At 37.7% G+C, this 21,085-nt stretch overlaps 1 protein-coding gene across 15 annotated transcripts in view; it reads right to left on the bottom strand.

Annotated features, from left to right (window-relative positions):
* LOC18433499 (ARM repeat superfamily protein) overlaps nucleotides 1-21,085 on the bottom strand; it is a 54,964-nt gene that overhangs the window by 11,472 nt on the left and 22,407 nt on the right. For 8 of the 15 annotated variants that reach the window (XM_020666667.2, XM_088874935.1, XM_006843587.4 and 5 more), the window contains 6 exons: nucleotides 18,262-18,361; nucleotides 11,630-11,704; nucleotides 11,348-11,482; nucleotides 8,675-8,767; nucleotides 5,821-6,003; nucleotides 5,635-5,739 (listed from right to left, as the gene is read on the bottom strand). In XM_020666667.2, coding sequence (XP_020522326.1) covers nucleotides 5,635-5,739; nucleotides 5,821-6,003; nucleotides 8,675-8,767; nucleotides 11,348-11,482; nucleotides 11,630-11,704; nucleotides 18,262-18,361 — 691 coding nt within the window. Of the gene's footprint in view, nucleotides 1-4,034; nucleotides 4,131-4,506; nucleotides 4,564-5,634; nucleotides 5,740-5,820; nucleotides 6,004-8,674; nucleotides 8,768-11,347; nucleotides 11,483-11,629; nucleotides 11,705-18,261; nucleotides 18,362-21,085 lie in introns of all 15 variants that reach the window. The other 7 variants (XM_088874940.1, XM_088874938.1, XM_088874942.1 and 4 more) reach the window with 2 other exon arrangements.

Here is a 21,085-nt window from a genome sequence, read left to right as displayed (position 1 = left end):
ATAGTCCTAGACTATAAAACTGTTCAAGGTTAGGAGCAAGATCCCCAAAAGGGTGTGATCTAGATTCCAAAAGCTCAGGAGCAATATCCCTAACATTTAGGGACCTTGATCCCTAACATATGCATTGTATGAACAATGCTCCCAACCATATGGATTTTTTAGCCTTTCACGATCCCCCTCCTCCCTATTCGCTCCAAAACCCAACATGGACATGACCATTTCAGCACTTGTTTAAACAGAGCCAAAATATGCTATATTGTTACTTTCTAACAATGAACGCCATAAGCTAGGACCACATGCTAACAAACTGAAAGGTGTGGCTGTGTAGAATTCGAGAGTATAAATTGAAAAATTTTATTTGTTTACTTTATTAGTAGTTGGAATTTCTATTTCTACTTACAATTGCCACAATATAATGAAGAAATAGAAGTTAAAACATGCTACAATCTAGGATCTTTGAAATAGAAAATTTTTCAGAAAAACTTTATTGAAAAACGAACTCGAACCTACTACTTTAGAAACATATAGTAATCAGGACTCTAACAATATCTAAAGAATATTTAGGTAATCTACGAGGTGAGAGAGAAATAATTTGAGCCATCCATCCTTGAGATGAGCCACCATGATTTAGGAAGAATTTTAGGAACCTAATCCCATGAATATTTTGACCCATATTCACTTCTAGACTTCTAATTTGCTTAGGACTCTACAAATAATATTTTATTAAGCGTTTTGGTCAAACTAAGAGTCCTGGTCCAAGTATGTCTCCTTATTCAATTAGAATTCTATAAATAATAAAAATGTATTTTAAATTCAATTAGGGGTATCTTGCTATGTGCGTGTGTAGGACGTGTGGCCCTTGCAGGCCCTACTTGCCACCCTATGTGCCCTACCGATGTGTGGGAGCTGGGCCCATAGCCCCCCTACATGGATTCCGCATAAAACTCAAGCCCCTACTAAATTGTAAAATATCAATTTTGTCCTTCTAGGTTTTTCACATTAGAAAAAAATTATATAATCATAATTGAAGCTAAAAATATTTGAGGTGGTAAAAATATAAGTGACTGTCAAGGCACTCCACCATGCAAGGATCCATAATGGTAGTGCCAAAAACTGCACACAAGAGACCACGAGCTCTTCTAGACCACAAACCATCCTTGGGCATCTCTCTGATCTCAACAAGAGATAACCTACTACAAACTCTCAATGGTAGTGCCCATGCCCAAGGCCAAGGGTTTTTGGATATGACCCAGGCCATAGACCACCTAACCTTGGGTTAGTCACCCAATTATACACACCCATTGAAGTATACCATTCACTGTATTTATTATTATTCACATGCTCTCACAGGCTATAAAGGCCAATAACTCCAAAGAGACTACGGCTAGGCGTCCCTTTCTCTCTCCTTTTTTGAGTGGTGCATGCGAGCCCAATGACCTTATGGGGGTGGTGTGCCACATAGAGAGGAGAGAGAGAGCTAGAGAGAAAGAGAAGGAGAAAGGGAGGGCTGAAGTGTGTAGAGAACAGTTTTAATTTTAGGGTTTTTAATGTTTTAGGAATTCTAGGATTTTGATATTTTTTTAATTTATTTCACGAGTACTATGTGAATAGTACTATTCACGTGTACTAGTCATGGGTACTGTTCACAAGGGCAAAATTGTAATTACGAATTTTAAGTTTAAGTTAGGATATATGGGTCAATGTTTTATCTGTTGGAACACTTTTTGTACTTGAAACATTAATTATAACATATAAAAGGTATGTGGGACCTTGAGGGGGTAATTCCACATGATTTTAAAAAATTGAAAGAGAGAAAAGCTTAGGCTTTTAAAAACCTAGCTATGGGTATGCAGAAGAAACCCTAGGTTTCTTCAAATTGTGCTTGTGTTTGGTTTTTTTCTTGCTGATTTTACTGTTCCCTCGAATTCCCCGGCATCAAAACCCCAACACAAACTGTCAAACACATATTTATGGGACACTGTGACACTTAGATGGAGTACAGATGTTATGAACCTATGAGGAATAGACAATACAGCTCTTGCAAGGGAGAAAATTATCTTTCTTGAACATGTGTTATTTACAATCTTAGCACATCTCTCCATCATCAGATAGGGCTCACATGTTTCTTGACTTTTTCTATTTCTTATCTACATCTTCTGATACTAACCATATGCAGCCACTCACACCTACTCCAGAAAGTAAAGAGGTATCCCATCTATGGAACCTTTTAATCCTTCATCAGTGTCAAATCCTACCGTTGTCCCATTTGTGGTACCTCTAACCTTCATTAGTTTCAAATCCTCCCCAAGTATCTACTATATGAACATGGCTTCCGATATAGTTGTATGGCATTCATCTCATAGTTCTCATCCCCCAGATTGTCTCAGCTACTCACGTAATTCATGTGTAGCTTTCTTGGATATTGCTCCCATTCCTATGTCTTATCAACAGGCAGCTGAGCACTCATGCTAGAGGTGGGCTATGCACGAGGAACTAATACAACATAGACACCTAGGATCTTGTATTGCCAAAGGAAGCATCCAAAGTTGCATGCAAATGTGATGTAAACGGTTGGAGCGCAACACCTTCCAATGGCCCTAACGTTTTGCTTGTGCATCATACTCTATTAGTATTACTGCTTTTGAAACATGGATTTCAGAGTTCTATGGTGCTAAGACCTACTTCCCAGGTTTTTTCCCAGCAAGTTTAGCCAGAAAACAGCTCTAAAGATCTGAATACTAAGCCTAAGTTTTTGGTGCAAGTTTATTGGTAGTTTTGTCTTTTTGCTAATGGCAGAATAACTTTCTTTGTCACGGGTAAAACTGTCATTGCGAGATAGAGTTTCTTAGGGTTTTGGACTATAAATAGGTAACAATAAGAAAAACGTAAACAGTTATTGAGATTTCCTTAACACTGCTATTTCTAGTACAACCGCAGGCAGGCAACAAAGCTTGACAGCAGGTTGCTTAAATTGTGTGACCTTTTGGATACTTCTCTCACCTCTATAAGTAGTCATGTCAAGCAAAATCAAGTAAATTTTATTTGCGTTTTCACAATCTTTGCACTACTGCTCAGAGATGGCATGCATCAATAATGAAAAAAAGAAAACCCACATACCAAACATTTAGAGTCCTTGGCCTCCTAGCATGTATACATACTGCTAATGTATTTCCCATAGTATATGCGTGCTATGGTCAGTGGGGAAGGCTCTCTACTTTCATCATTGATTAAGAATGGCACTTGAGGGACTCTAGGATTACAAGTAGAAATTCATAGGCTTAAGAAGGCATCCATAGAACCCTATCTATCATAGATGAACAATCCCAAAAGAGTAGTGTGCAGTGAAGGGGTTGAAGAGATCAGCCTGACTCCCTCTCAAGATCGATACTTCTCCCTCAGTGTCCACAAAGTAACTCGAGAGCATGGAATTAGAAACAATATCCTACAGGTCATATGGAAAAACTTGATTCCTCCCAGGGCATTATGGTTCTTTTGGTTGGCATACCAAAATAGGCTTATCACAAACGATAGAGTCCAAAAGCTGGGTCTTCAAGTAGACAACATATGCTACATGTGCAAATCTGAAAGTGAGTCATGAAAACCTATTCACTACTTGTAATTTTTTCCATCACATTCACCAAGTAGTGTTGTGGAGATTCAATACTACACATGCTACATGTACAAATCTGAAAGTGAGAATCATGACCACCTATTCACTGCTTCCAATTTTTTTTTGAGAGAAGGTTAACTGTTCACTGCTTGCAATTTTGCCCATCACATTCACCAAATAGGTTTGTGGAGATTCAATACTCGCTCGATGGTTGCTTCATGCACCCAAGACCTCAAAGCCAATTGGCTCAAAAAGTAATTTTCTATCAAGTTCCTTGATAAAATGTGGAGGGTAGCTCTCCTTATCATCATGTGGGTAACTTCACAAGAAAGGAACCAGAGGGCGAAAGAAAATCGAAATCAATTCATTCAAGTGGTGATGAGATAAATAACTTGGAAAATAAAAAATAGCATTACGAATATACCACTCCAAAGGACTGAGAGCAAGATATTTATCTATGAGAGATATGAACTTTCTTCCACACATCGAGAGCTCAGAGTGAGTGTTGTAGTGCTGATACCTGTACATAGAAAGCTCTTAAGAGCTATTGACTTTTATTGTGTGTGTATACAAGCATAGTCATTTATCATATTAATGCAAAGGGTAAAGTACCCACTCAAACCCCCACCAACTTAGCAAAAAAAAAAAAATGCTTGTGTTTGCTACGATTTTATAAATTTTACTAGATTGTTTTTTCTTTTTTTTCTGAAGAAGATTTTACTAGGTTGATGTTCCAGAGAATTTACTAATTCAGAAAAGATAGTTTCACCACAAATCTTCTCATCAACTTTCCATCTATTTCACCCAATTCAAAATCCCAAGTAGCACTATCTGTTGAGTATTGCTTAGACACAGCATTTAAGGCTCTGCTACAAGCTAGTACAACTAGATTTTACCTGTATTCAAGAATGTGGAATGTCGATGACAAATGATAATAACCAAACACCAACAACCTGTGCAGGTCAAAAGTACGTTTCCATGCATCACCTCTAATGCAAATTGAAATTTTAGTGACAAAAGCATACAAAACTAAAAACTTATATACGACATCACTGTATAAGTAGGCATAGCAACAAATTCATGTATGTAAGGCGACATTCAGTATATAGATACAATATTAATCCAATGAAAGTGGCAGCCAAAAAAAATTATCAATTTTGGGACAATGTAAAGAACTCCAAAGGAAATGGCAATACTCACTGTTAAAAAACTCAGGCAACAAACTGGGACACACCCGAGTTACTCTTATTTGACAGGCTGCTGAGTCAGGAACACTCCCAACTTCAGGTATTTATAATACAATTATTGTTAATGTAATTAATTTATAAAAGATTCAGTCTTTGACTAAATCAACTTGATTGATTTTGTGTAGATATTTTTATGATTTTAAATCTTTTTTATTTTTTTATCATTTTTCCTGAGAATTTTTCTGAGAATACAATATTTAACCAGCTGTCTATTTTTATGATTTTGAATCTTTTTTATTTTTTTATCATTTTTCCTGAGAATTTTCTGAGAATACGATATTTAACCAGCTGTCTATTTTTTCTATCTTTTCAAAACCTCTTTCTCATCTTTTATATACTTTTTATGTGTTGGTCGTTTTTAATTTATTCCTCCTTTTTTTGCCGAATTTTCCCATTCTTTTTTAATCTTTTTGGCTGTTTGGGCGGCTCGGTGTGGATTCAGGCAAATCGACTTGACTTCGCCTGAGTCACTCAGACTACCAGGGGCCCGAGCTTGGCATCCAAGCCGTGGTCTGTTTCATTGAACCCATTAGTCATTTTTAAAAACATTTTTGGACGGAGGTATATTTTTAGCATGGCCAACAATGTCAAAAAGATCGCATAACTGACAAATCACAATGCCGCAGAGGAAAAGTTAAATCACAGTCCACTCAGAATTACAATTTTACAATTTCAGGGTATGCAAAGTAAGAGGTCAGCAATTCTATTAAGGTATTTTAAAAAAAATACAAAACTATGCTAGATGGGTCAAATAATTATGGCACAGGAAGAGCTAACCTGTAAATGATCAAAATTTCTCTCCATAATTGAAAATAGATGGGGGAAAAATTTTAATAGTTCTGGCACCATCGAAGGGGCATGCGAGAGTGTGGCTTCCCAAAGCTGCACAATTGCCAACACTTTCATGTCACATGAAATATATATTAACAAAGAGTATACAGCTTAATAGGATAAATAACTTACGACAATACTATCTTCCAAGAGATTTAGCTCGTCTGGGTTGTTTATATCGATGCCCCGTTGCAAGATAGGAAATAGTATAGAATAGCACATAGGTGACTGCGGACCAAGCGCGACTACAAAATTTCTTAGGGCAAGAAGAACTTGGATCTGTAGCAGACTTTCACCAGAAGATTCCTCCCATACCTAATCAAAACCATGAAAATTAGTGCACTAAAGAGAGGCATTTTGTGGTGGTATTTTTTAAGTAATTGGTTAATCTGCATGTCACCAAATTGTCAAGCATTGAAATCATTGAGACAAGTAAAGGGTCTAAGAAACACGATCAAAGAAACTATCCAATTTATTTACATTCTAGCATTTATCAAGTGCTCTGTGACCACTGAGAATAATGTGCGATTGCAAAAGCATCACATTTGATAAAGTGCCTACTGGACTGCTAACACATTCATCTAATGCAGGTTATTATTTTTCTGGTGACTTCTAAGAAAGAAAATGATCCAATAGCTAGAATGCATATGAAAAACCGATCTAAGGAAATTGATAAGAATACAAGTATTTTTCATATAAACTGCACAATGAACATAAGCTCAGTTTCTGTATAGCATACATATAAAACTATCACAGGATAAATATGTCCTAGATGGTAAAGCAACAAATGGCATGACCAGAGCATGCATCCTATAACTCGGGTTTTCTATAAAAGAAAGGATTTAAAGCAATGCATCCATGGTGTTGGACACCTCCTGCTATATAAGAGAACACAATAGACTCACTTCTGTCATGTAATTTGATGTGCTCCTTCCATTAGATTAATTCTAAGTTAAATTCTAGGGAATTATATATCAGGAACTATGAAGTTGGGCCCCCAACGTATCCATCTGACAATTAGTACTGAGAGAGGAGCTGCTATCCTGATCCCAGTCCTATGTTCAGCATATGTCACCTTCATTTCTGACGAACCAAAGCCAGGGAACCCATAAACGACAACACAACTACCTGCATTGATATTTGATGACACGACAAGAGATGGAACATACCATGAGATGCAACATGCTCTCTGGATCTGCTGTACCACTAAACTACAAACAACTTCAAGCACTACGAAGCCCTTCCCCTGCCCCTCCTCCCCCCCCCCCTTCCCCAAAAAAAAAGAAAAAAAGAAGAGAAAAAAAGAAACACTCTAGCACTACAAAATAAGGTCCAGTTTTCTATAGATTTGCTGCAAGCCTAACGCCCTCAAACACAAAATTCTAGGAAAAAGGTAAGATTGTTCCTTTCATCCAAAGCTACCTCAACTGCCGCCAAAAGGTATTTGTACAGACCAAAGCAAATACCCATGTAGATCACTGAATTTCCAACAGTCCAAAGCCTCCAGTAAGAACTCAGGGAATATTGAACTTACCACCCGAAAGCTACATTAAAGCACCCCACAGAAGGTTGCAGATGCTGGGCTTTATTAAGTGCAAGGTTTGAATGAAAGCAGCCCTTGACGATACCATCCATCAGCAGTAGGGGAATGAATCCCATTGTTCCTAATGTACAATGAACTGGAAATCCCTCAAGGTAAATGTGTAACTAAAAGAGACAACAACAGAAAGTCCCTTATTATGCACACCAAAAATTCATAGAAATAGGCTTCCCCTAAAACTGAAGCATCAACAGAAATTAGAACATATTATTCATTTAATTCTCTCCCTGCAAAATTACTTGATAGACAAATAAGCCATCTGTCCTGAATAGGATAATAAAATGGAAACCGGTAACCAGTACTATAACTGAAAAATCTTTCTTATGGCAATCAACATCTATATTATTAGCCATGAGACATACTCAATCTCTCATATTGCGGAAAGAAATAAGAGAATCACCAAGAAATATGTAGAATCCAATTTGGAGTGTTTAGAATGTAGGGACATTTGTAATTTTTGTATCGCTTTTGTAATATACACATGGACAATGGCAATCTCTCCAATTGCGATACTCTTTAGAATATAAAGAGATTGGCATGAGAAATGCAACAACTTCCTCTTGTTTCTCCTTTAACAAGATAATCACAAATAAGATTTGAGTATTGCAGGAGCATTGAAGTCCACAAAGCTTCCAATCAGAAGTAGAAGATTCGCGCAGACATGGTTGCACTGCAGAACTTTCTGCAGACCTATAGGATAGCACCCCCACCAATTCAAGAAAACTAATAAGGAAAAAGCCTATCTGACTGAAACTTTATAGCAGCAACATACTCATACATCTAAGAGGTTCTAGATTCTACAACAATTCGTAAAGACCACTGGTGGAGATTCAAATTTGCACTAAGGTGTTGAAATCAGGGGCCCAAAATCTGGTACTTGAGCTCACATTCAAATTCAGTTGTTTCCAACTTGGGATTATACATTGGAGAGGTCCCTTTAAACCCATCTTGTCAATTACCCATGCAGTTCTTTCCCATTTTGTCATTCTCCCGAGATGAAAAAAATACCGTGCGATTGTTCCAAGAACTCAGAACTGTCCTGTAATTCAAGAACCAGGGCTTGGGTCTTATTGCAACCATTCACAGAGCTGGACAAATGAAACCGAAAGAAATCTTAGTTTACTCAGGAAGAATAGGACAAACAAGTTCATAAAATGTCTTCACCTTAATAAGATGGTCCTCCCACATATTCCAAGGAAAACAGTCATGTCCTCAGAACCAAAAATAGGTAGAACATCACACAGGAATACCAATCACAACCATTTATGATAATAATTGCTAGAGAACCAACCAAAATTCATCAGTAGATATCAATGCACACAAATGCAAACCAAGATGAGAATAAACTGAAAGAATCACACAAACAAGAAGAGGTAGCAAAATTACCCTCTCAAAAAATCCAACCAGTTTGTTAGCAAATTGTATGATTTGTCCTCCCAGACGTTCAATCATTATGGAGATGAGATTTAGAACTTGGACCTGAAAATACGACAAGAAAAAGCAAACCAAAGGGATTCAGAATGATGTGAATGTTAAAGCTATGGTTTTTTTTTTCTACCCTTGTTAACACTTTGTAGTTCATTCATTCTATGAAACTATATCAGAATTGAATACGTGTACCCACAATTGGCTATCCCTTCACAAAGTTCTTTTTGCCTAAAAATATTACAGCTATGTTATACCTTATAGTGGCTCAAAATCAGACCCTCTATGTGTGTGTGTGTGCGCGCGTGTGCATGCCCCTAAATTTGTACTGAGAAGGCTACATTCTAATTTCTGGACAGTATTGGGTTTTGTAGCCTTTAAAGGCCTAGAAAACTTGTAAAAAGGATGCTTCATAGTCGAATATGCACTTCAGTGGAAGTGTGTGCGTTGACTAACTATGGGTTGGGCAGTTTTGACCTTGGTTATGTCCAAAACCCTTACCCCTAGGCATGTGGCACTACTGAGAAAGGTTTGCAATGGGTCATCCCTTGTTGAGGTTGGAGAGATGCCCAGGGATGATGTTTGTAGGTCAGGAATGTTTTGCAATCTCTTATGTGCCGTTTTAAGCCTATGAGAGCAATGGCAAAAGCTTCAACAAACTTCTACACGGCATGTATACATGATAGCCGCATTACTGGGAAACAACTCTACAAAGGAATACGTGTATACATGTATAAAGAGCCCCCTCTGCGTTGTGGTGACAAGTGCTAGACTTGCTCTTAAAGGAGGGAACTGAAATCTACATTCCAACATCATGGTTCCACTATTTATTCACCAACTTTGACAAGCCAATCATGAGCCCCTACATTGAGACTGTAGGTCATAGGCCTTTGTTGTGTTGGATAAGAAAACGGTAGTGGATCGTGATTCTTAGGTCAAGTGAAGTGCCCTTATTGTCGTTCATTTTGACTCATTGGTTCCAGTCCAATTCCAAAATATTCTAGTTTGATATTACAAATGTTTTTATGATTTTTATTAATTTTTTAGAATTTTAAAATTTTATTTCTGTTGTAAATTCAATTAAAAATGTATTTTTTATATTTTCAGAACTAGGAAGGGCACATGGGGGGACCAAGGATCCAATCCCACATGTGTGTGACACCCATTAGTGGGACGTGTGCCTTGTGGGGCCCACATATAGTCCATACAGTGGCACGCCCACATTTTTGTTTTTATGAGCCACTTTCAGTTAAAAGTTTATAAGTTGGGGAATCTTTTAAAATTGAATAGATTTGTTCCCTATTCAAGTCGAAGTTTTGTTTTTGGACCAAAATAAAATGATTATCTTTGATTTTCTATAGATTTTGGGAGATCTAGATAATATTAAAAGTGATTATAATTCAAATTTAAATAGATATTGGACTTGGATGAAAGTATAAGTGGATAAGATACTAAATTTTCACCCAAAATCATGATGGCCGATTTGTGTGATGAATGGCTTTGTGGGATGAATGGCTCAGATTTAATCTCTCTCGCTCCACAGATTTCCTAATAACCTAATGGTCAAGCTAAGTAAATAAGATGAGGCGTACCTAGAAGAAATTATATTCCAAGTGGGAGAAAGATTTCTTTCTATTTAAATACTATTTGAATCTCTCACACATCATGAGAGACCTCTAAATCTCTCACACCAAGAAACAAATGTCTCTGTCATTCCTCCACGCCCCAATATTTCTCTATCTCTCAAATTTTAAATCACATCTCTTTCTCCCCTTTGCTCCATAGGGTCACACAAAACAAGGTGACACTTTTGAAACCCTGGGTAAGAACTTTGCCATTTTTTTAAAGGAAAGGAGAGGTACAACCAACCAAGAGAGAAATAAGCCATCAAGCCTAGCCCTAATTTGATCCTATAGGGTTCCTACAAACCCCAAATAGGTTCCTATGCTCTCTAAAGTCCTCGATTGAAAGATATTGCATGAAAGGCTTCCCTATCTCAGAAATTTAAGCAATACCTAAAGGATCAAAAGCGTGTTATCAGTCAGGGATTCAGGTATGCGGCATATCGAGCCCTGTGAGGATACCTCCATGCATCATCTAGTAAGTCTTCCCAATTGATTTAATTATTTTTCAATTATATTTATATTTTTTGTCAATTTCCATAAACATATTTTGTATATAAAATTATAGTAGAAGATTGGTTATTACTCCCGGATGGTGTTTATTTGTTTTGGCAGTAAAAGAAAAGATCTTAACAAAGACTTAATACAACACTGAATCAAATGACACAAAGCATTCATTTAACTAAAGTTACTGGATTGGGGCTTCAGCCTCTGAACTGGCCAAACCTCACCAGAGTCTCCCTTCTAGAACGGCATTATCACATTTCTTGACATCTGAATGCTTGGAACATGAACATCAATAAGAAGACTCTAGTTGACTGAACAAGCTAGTTGCACTAAAACATTATGTAGCTCGCAGGTCATGGAGAACAAGCTAGTTAGACTCAAACTATCTTGTAACTCATTTCACTTGAATTAAACATATCTATCCATGACATCACCTATGTAAAGTCTAAAAAGAAACTGACGCATGTTTCCACTATTTCCAGAGAAAGTGATTTGAGAAACTGACCTTTGAATCAAACTCCTGGACTTCTTCAATTAATTTAAAACATAGCTCCAAACAAGTAGGGAGGAAGTCAGCAAAGTCCTGTTCTGAAAAATTGGCATCCTCAATAAGATAGAACAAAGATCGAGCTGCTGAAAGCTGCAACAAAGAAGATGATTTCCATCAGTCAATACCAGAACAGATATTTATCAATCTTTAAAATAGAAGAAACATACAGGATGAAATGCTAAGCATTGAAGGAAACTGAAATACCCAGCATACTCGTAGATAAAAAAGCTACCGTACCCTAACTGCCAGATCACTGTCCTGGAGCAATCTGACCACAGCGCCATACACTGATCTTCTAATATCACCTTTGATCTATCAAACAATCATTTCCGGAGAGCACAGCATCAGATAACAGTGAAACAAACTCAGAACAAACATGAGAAATAAATCATGAAAGAAATTAAAATGCATAAATGTACAGACATCTTATATGGTCCCTAGAGACACACAAGCTCACAGGCAACATTTTTGTGTCCACAAGTAGTTTGAGAAAGAGAAGGAACTGATCTCCCAGGCAAACGATTGCATTTCCTCCTATAAACTACATAACAGCAAATAATGGTTTCTTTTATGAAAAGTAATGTTAAAACACGAAAGCAAAAACACAAAATGCCGAGAATGGCACCTACATTAGCACAAAGAATCAAAATCTCATGTGATATTCCAAATTATATGTAAGCCAGCATATCAGCCATTCAGCCACAATCAATAGTGACTGTCCTGAAGTCTGTTGGGAATGTGTGGTGTGGCATCCTTCATCTAGGAGACTTAGAAATTTCAAATCAACATTTGGCTTGTTCCTTTAGATTTTCCAATCTCTTTCTATCTCTCAGCGTTAGGGTCATTAGAAGGATTTGGAGGTGGAATAATATTGGTTCCTTCTTTGGAAAGTCTCTTGCAAGAGCTCCCCAAGGTGACTCAAGGTCAAGATGGCTAGATGCTTTGGTATGGGTTCCTCCCCTTGCACTCAAATTGGAGGTATTTGGTTTGTTCACATCTCTCCATAAAGTTATAAATGGTAATCACCTCCAGCATCAAGGTGTTCAATTTCCCAACTTTAGCTCTATATTGAGGCAGATGATGCAGTGGACCATCTGCATCAAAGTTCCTGTTCCAGTTTTGTTAGGAGCTTCTTGTTCAAGTTGTCCAGGACCCATTGGGTGGAGCAACGTTGAGTGGCAGCTTTAATGAGTGGTACCTTCCAGATTGTACACCTTGAGATCATATGATAAGGAGGATGTGCCCTCTAGTGAGTTTTGGGATTTTTCTTGAACACGCATCATGATTTTCGGAGGTTCATCCACTAATAGGGCTTCAGCCATTGAATATATCCAAGAATCCATGATTTTTTGGGGTTTCAACAACCAGGATTTTTTGAAGCATCCGTGTTACAGATCCATGTAACCAATAGACTCCAAGTGAGTCTTTTGGAATCTTAAAGATATTCCAGACCCATGCCCAAAGAGAGCCATCTCCCATGTTTTCCCAAAGGAATTCAGCACCTTGGGAGTTGGGTGATATTTGGAGGGACTACACCACGCTTCTTTGCTGTGCAACCAGATGGATGCAGAAGCCTGCTATTCTCACTGGGCTATGGACTTTTCATCAGTGGATTCCAAACCACTTTTGGCGGAAGGGAATTCCCTCAAGTCATCAGGTAATCTATGGGGAACTGCACAATCGTGGAGGTTGGCAAATATTCTTGACAAGGCCACAGCCATTGTCAAGGGGGTCATTTCCTTTCCAAGGGGGCAATTTCCTTTCAATACACACTTCAAAAGAACAACTTGTGGTTATGGAAAGATGTTCAAAGATATTTCTTGATAATTGGAAGGTCTCTTTGGCTCCCATGAGATTCCAAGATCTTATCCATTACTCAGAGTAGACTTTTATGTCTTGATTCTCTCCTAATACACCCTTTCCCCCTCTCTCCTTTATCAATCTCTCTTAATCACCCCTCAAAACCCCCCGCGGCCCCTTGGCGGGGAGGACATCCTTTCATATTATCCCATTTTGCCTAGCTGTCTAGCATTTTTGTAGCTCTTGTTTTTATGTGGTACAAATATCTACTTGCCTGCACTACATTGTGTTTAATGAAATGCTAATTACCAAAAAACAAAAATACAAAAAAAAATCTAAAGAGAACATCGCAGAGATCAGATCGCTGTGGAGGCAGTCAAGGGCAAGTATTATTGAAGATCGGTACAAAAGGAAACCCAAAATTGCAGAAAAAAAACAAATGCCTCAGGTGCCTGGAGATCATCAAGGACATGGTTGAGAAAATTAAGTCTACGGACCACATAACGTAATGGCAAGATATGTTGATTTTGGGAGACAGGTGGCACAGAGAAGGGAACCAACATACGATTTAGAAGATTGTACCCAAGTTACTAACTGGATCATTGATCTTATTTATTCGACAATTGTTCACATTAGAAGGAAAACAACATACCCAGTCTTTGTCCTTTTGCAGGACGGCAGTTGAAAGATATGTCGGATTTCATTAAATACAAATATAATTGGGAAGAATGGGCAGGCATGTTAATGCATTATGCATCATAGAGCAAGAGTAAGAAAGGCAAAACATTGTGGTGATTGGCAATCAAAGTCACTATGTAACTCTCATCGCAAGGGAAGAACAATCAGAGTTTTGGAGAATGAGGATAGCGGTATAGAGACATTGATCCATATTTTATAAAATCTCCCAAGCTAGGTGGTGATCCCACTCTGGAATATTGCTCCAGCACTTGTGAAAGGGATCTTCAAGGGATCTCAATCCCCATCCCCACTTTAAAGACCAAGATAACGACTAAACTAGTGATTTTCCTTATTTATAGCCAACTAGGAATGCAACTATACATTTAATATAATTCCATTGCTCCCCGGCCATAAATAAAGAGATCCTTACGTTAAAGATTATATATAGTCCCAGACTATATATACTCTTTAAGGTTGGAAGAAAGATCCCAAAAAAGTATAGCATTGTAATGCTTCCCAACCATAGGGATCTTCTAGTCTTTTGACAATTCAAAGCTCCTGATCTAGCTCTCGCTCCCGATCCCAACAACCATGCATTGATCAATGCCCTGAGTTGGGATCGAACACCATACACTTGAAATAAGGATGTGAATATTGAAGCCCTCAAGACATCTTAACAACTATCGTACCTGAACAAAGGAAAGAGCCCCAGATGTTTGTGGAATTGTTGCCACCATTGTTGATGTCACTAAGTTAAACTTTTACAGGGTAACCAAAGGAAACCAGGAACCCATTGGTTACAATAGGATCATCAAAATACAAATGGAACTCTACTAAAGAACATCACAAGACCTTTAGACATTGCTAATGTATTACAGCCAAGAGCATGCCGCACTCAATGGACTGAGCACATAAACCACAAAGTTTCATGGGCCAGTCAATACAATGTACATGCCATAGTTACCGGGACCTCCTAAGAAGGGGGTCGCTCCAACTCTGGAAGCTCGATCCTGCGCTCTAGGAGGGATCTCGATTCCTTTTTTTTTAATTTAGGGTTCTCGATCTTCAACATTGGAGATTTAGATCCCTGATTAATGGGATCCAAATCCCTCTCATCCACATCATGGGTCCATAGGTAGGTAGGATCGAGCCTCCACCAATATGGAATCGAGTTTCTTTTACCTTGGTACCGAAGAATAAGATCACTAGTGCATTTCGAGTCTCATGCATTGATCAACCCCGTCTTCCACCACCCATCCTCTCTTTAACTCCCTAGCCTATAATCTCTCTCTCTCTCTCTCTCTCTCTCTCTCTCTCTCTATATATATATATATATATATATATATATATATATATATAGATAACACATGTATATATACCCACACATGTTTATATATATAAACAAGAGTATACTTCTTTAAAATAATGCCCACAAAGGTGAGAAGCTTGAAGTTTGAAGTTTGAACTTGTTGGTCACAAAATAAACACCATAACATACAAGTTGCTGCAATATTACGTTATGGAACTCGTAGATGAACGAAAGCAGCTAAAGTTACACCATGTCCTACCCTAGATCCTTTTTATTTCACTTATTGGAAGATCTATAAGCTTTATACAATTGATATTTGTCTCGAATGCCCTCTCATTGACCATATCCACCATTACAGAGACCTTTGCAAGTCGACCCTTTCTTTTCCATGGAAAGCGTTTGAACACTTGCATGCCCAATCGCATGTAAGTGAAAGGATCCACACGTGAGAACACAAGGACAAAACATGTCCATCAAACACCAGAGCTTCTTTCATGCCTGAGGACTGAAATTCAAATCCTAATTTTGGGTTTTCAGTTTCACTTTTCACTTATGGAACACACTCCCTTGAAAACAAAAAAAAAATTTGAAAATATTTTAAAAACATGATTCTTTCTATTTAATGATACTTTGGTTTTGAATTCAGAAAAAAAATTGATTATATCAATCACTGGACTTCGTTCCGGAGCTAGAGTTGGGGGGCCTCAATTCTAAGCTGGATGGACCTTGATCCCATATCTTTATCACTCAATCATGGACAAATTTGGTTTGCTACCTTCATATTCGGATCAATGGTCCATTTAATCCAGAGTGTAATGATCTCGATCCCTACCCCACGAATCTTCTTGCATCTCCTGATCCCATGGTGCCAATCCAGATTTGGGATCTAGCCTCGCACCCCCTCCTAGTAACTATGGTCTATAGCATTAAATTCTATAAAGATGGCCCAACAAATATCTTTCTATGAGATGGAGTGTGGGAAGAATAGTATCAGAAATGGATGAGCTTTTCTGTAACTTTATAGATATCATTTTCTAGCTTCCCAAGATTTTAATCATATTTCAATGGAAGTTAACATGGTGACAAATAAACTAGTTCCCATAGAAGCTTACAAAATAAAAATAATCAATATTGCCACCCAAAAAGAGAACCAAAAAACAAAAAAGACTAGTTCACATGGTCATACTAGGGATAGCCCTGGCTCTTGGGACTCAGTGCCACCTTGGGTCTTAGCTATCATCCTTCACATTTTGTTTTCCGTCATTAATAATTAGTGCTTATAAAATAAACTTCACAGAAAACTACAATAAAGAATGAACTGCTGACGAATGACTGATAGATCATGAAAGAAGTAATTAGTTTTTTAATACACTGCAGACGAATGAATAATAGACCATGAAAGAAGTAATTAGTTTTTTAATACCGATGTTTTTTATTCTAAGTGAGATGTTAACAGTGATGTTGTAGGATGTCCATAATCAAAATATGAACACAAGTCCAATCATAATTAACAAATGCATATGGTTTTCAATTGTCTTTTTTCTCAGTTGTATTATTCTGACTTCATTCTTTTCCATATATTTCCCCTATCAGCCCATATCTTAATGTTTTCCTTATTTTTCATACAATAGAATTGAAACATTGATGTATGAAAACCATGAAACTGCTCAATACTTCAAAAGTAATCCAAAAGCAATTTATGTCACAAAAAGTTCCCTTAAAAAAAAAAAAGAAAGGAAAAACATGGCCTGATTGTTTGTTTCCGATAGGCCTCTTTAACTACAAAAAACTGATCAAATTGGTACCTGATTACCATCTACCCCTCAAAATCATGTGAAAAGTAAAGTGGGCATTACAAATACTCCCCAATTTTACATTTGACAAGCACTCACACATAAGTTAAACTAACACGATATGAATCACACATATCCTTCATTTAGAGCCCATGCTATCGGCCCCAAAATGAGTTCTCCCAGATTCTGCATGATGGACGTTTAATGTTTAAACAGAGCAGAAGGCAGCAACAACTGCTATGAAATAAATCTCGCTAAGCACAATGACTTCATCTGATGGCCTAAAAGATAGATTGATACAATACTGACAAACCAAATATCCAATTAATTTTTTCTTCTCTGATGCAAATCGCATTAAGGGGCTGGTCCATATTTTTGAATTAGAAGTAAGGATGTTTTTGGATTTCATCACTGGTTAAGTTGGACAGGTGGGATTCTCTTAATTGTTAGGTAACCTTCTTATAATTCTTCATTAAGGGATTATTTTCGGTTTTGATTTAAAGTCAAGGGTAGGATAGTGCTGTAGGGTTCCCATGTAGTCAACAAGTTAATCAAAAAATCAATGATGTAGAGTTCCTATGCATGGGAATTTGGTTGCACGAATGGGAGGTACAACACAGGAACTTGGTTGCATGCAAGCTGATTATAATGTATGTGGGAATATAGGGGTAGTTTAGTCGTTTTTGCATTTTGTTAGGGATACCTTGGTCATTGTGGGCCAGCAAGCGGGTTCATATACATTGTACAATGCTGTAACAGATGTAGTTATCGTTGATGATATTTTGATTAATGAAATGAAGTAGAATTCTTATCTTCCTTCTTGGTGCAGAGAGAGGAAGAGAGAGATTAACAATTTGCGAGTTGGAAGGCCTCTATTAGGTGTAGTATCCAGATATAGGGCTGGAAAGACCCTTATTCATTTTCCTTTCTTGACCGTAATCAAGGAAGTTTTCCTCTTGTTGATTAACCAATGTGATCGACTGATTGTTGTTGCTAAATCGGTCTCGGATCTCTCCTCTCCAGGTGCTAGTTTTGCACTGTTCTCTCTTTCAAACCAGCAAATTGTGATACAAAAGATACCAACAGGAAAACACTGGCTTTGCCTGACTATGGTTTCTTATTATCAATGCTTTAACGATTCTCTGCAAATGTTTATGTTTATCATGTACAGGTCATCAAACAGCCCACACTAAGACAAACTATACAACATGGAAAAAAAGATAACAATCATGATTCATGTTGCAGAAATCAATTGGGAAATCGAAAAGAACTTAAAATATATACACAACCTCAGAAACCCATTGCCCCAATATCAGTGCAACTCGCCGATGGATAATCCGTCGATTAGGATGGTCATTAGAAAGCTCAAGAGATAGAGCTCCATCAAACCTATATAACAATACATTGGAGCAAGAAATATATGGTTCAATTATGTTGTCATTTTATCGGTTAAAGAGATCAGACGTATCATAAATCAGACGTATCATAAATTTTGTATATGTTGCAAAATAAAAAACAGTTAATCATAAAAAGAAAAGGTTCAGTTATATCGATTCGGGAAATAAGGAAATGTCCAAGGGAAACAAATACTGTTACAGATGCTGGAAACCACCAAACACTTTCATTAATGCCATAAGCAAAAAAAAAATATTCCATCTCTTACCTAGCAGTATAAAAGTAAATAAAACATCAAGGATCAAGGTAACTGAGCATGATTTGGAAGGGTAACATCATTGCAAAAAAATTTATAACAATGATCTGCAAAAGCATTGTTTACTTGGTTCTAGTTCATCATCATCATCAGAGCCTTTTACCAATTATTTGGGGTTGGCTACTACTTGGTTTTAGTTACATCATCAAAATAGCGACAACAGGGAGCAGCTGAGGCATCAAAAAGATACATATCAAGTATCAGGCATTAACGTTTGATCTCGAGTATCACGTATGAATGTTGAGTCAAGGAATTGGCCCCTTTGACTTCTCACAAAGTTCATCGATGATGACACTTGCCTGCAGATCTTCTTTTTCCAATGCTTTTTTACAATGAATCCCCACTCACCCACAGGAAAGCAAAATTTAACAGTTTTGAGGACAAATGGATCCTTTAATGAAAACTAGAAAAAGATAAATATACTAGGTTTATCTACAACTGCAAGAAAGGATTTCAGGAGAAATATATATTTCAAATGTCTGAAACATGGTGGAGTGGGATTCGTGTAGCTGACCCCAAATAGTTGGGAACAGGCTCCGATGATGATGAAATGTCTGAGATATGAACACTGACCCTCGATATGTTCTACCTATCACGATACAAGATCTTCATTAATGTAAATGGAAGTGTTTCTAACTGTTACTAAATTTTGGGATATGATTCCTCAATCATGAGAGACATTTGTTCCCTAGCCGTTGATAATCACTATGCACAAAGATTAATGGAACCACCTACTCAGAAAGCACAAACAAGAGACATCAGCAAATTAGTCAGGAAGTTTTGGCGTACAAATAAACAGGATTCTCTGCATTAGGGAGCATCCACCTAAAGCTCTCAACTGAATCTCCTTTCATATACCAATATAAAAAAGAAAAGAAAAATCTCCTCGCATAAAATGTTGATTCGTAAGAAATTTAAGTGCAACATACAAAACACAGATTTTTGAGGTCCAAGAGGATTTTCTAGCACACAGGAACAGAAGAATAATATCTAGCACCCTAAGATTAACATTCGCACTTTTACTGCAGAAATAATAGTCCAACTAAAACAAGACCACTGTGCACATTTCAGGTCCGTTTTGGTTTAGATATACCTTTCATTAAAATAGGTTTACCTTTCACAGAAATAAACTTATTGCTCTCCATATCCCAGTGAATGCCGTTTCTCCACAAAAGACATGCAGGCCCCTCCCTCCCACCCCCCAACTCCACCACCACCCTAAATAATATTAATGCTCTTCATAAACGATCCCTGTAATCTGTTTCTCCACAAAAGACATTCGGGCCCCTCCCACCCTCCTCCATTCACGGCCACCATGCCATCACCACCCCTCCAACCTCCTCACGCATAAACGTGCACATACATTAACAGATTAACACTCATGGATGTACCAACACAAATTCAAAGCAAAGGGTATGCCACCCTGTCATGTTTTTGGGAAGAGACCTCAAGGATCAAACCCTTAACCTCCCACTTAGAATCTGGGGTTGTCTACCACAAGTCCAAAGCATAAGGAACAAATTACCTTCACATATTCATAAAAACAACGTTGTATCTATAACGTTGTATCTCATCCATACAAGCTCAATAAAGATAAATAGAAGCAGATGAGGGCATAAGGAATGACAGCATGATGGAGGAGTGATTGCCAACTGGAATCCACAGCTGCACTTGCAGATGCACGGATAAGGCTTGAACCAAGAACCATGGATGAATGACATTCTTTTGCACAAATATCACATATAACTCAAATCAAAATTCCTCAACAAAACAATATTTTGCACTCTTTCCACCACATAGGAATGTTCATGGACAATATAGTCACAAGATGAAGACTCTAGCAGAGGAAAAGACAAGCAAACCTGGGGTTAAGTGTGAAAGTCTTAAGGACCTCAATGGCTAAAAGCACAAGCGCAAATCTACGCTTAAGACCAGCCAAGAAAAAGAAAGCGAATTCGACAACACTTTAACAGAATCATGTGGTAAAAGGGGATAGATAAAATAAAGGGGAACTGACAAACTACCCTCCAACCTGCCCCCCTTCTCCCCAACTGCCTCTTTCTTTTCCCAAGGAATCCCTTCCATACATTCAAAAGGAGGATTCCAATCTTTTTTTCCATTTTGCCCCTCCCAATTTATCATCATCATCCAAGCCTTATTCCAATTATTGGAGGTCGGCTACAGGAATCATGTCCCTCCATTCTTCTCTTCAAGGGCCTTACCCTCAATAAGACCAAAAGTCACCATATATTTTCTTACAACTTCTATCCATGTCCTTTTGGGCCTTCCCCTTGTCCTTTAAAAGCCTTCCACTTGAACCAAATCACACATCCTAACCGTTGTGGAATTAGGTCTACATTGCACCTACCCTACGCACCTAAGTCAACTTTCCCTCATCTTAT

The sequence above is a fragment of the Amborella trichopoda genome, chromosome 8 (assembly GCF_054954075.1).
Source record: "Amborella trichopoda isolate Santa Cruz 75 chromosome 8, AtrichopodaSantaCruz75HAP2 v2.0, whole genome shotgun sequence".
Taxonomy (NCBI): domain Eukaryota; kingdom Viridiplantae; phylum Streptophyta; class Magnoliopsida; order Amborellales; family Amborellaceae; genus Amborella; species Amborella trichopoda.
This window is presented reverse-complemented; position numbering and strand designations above follow the sequence as displayed.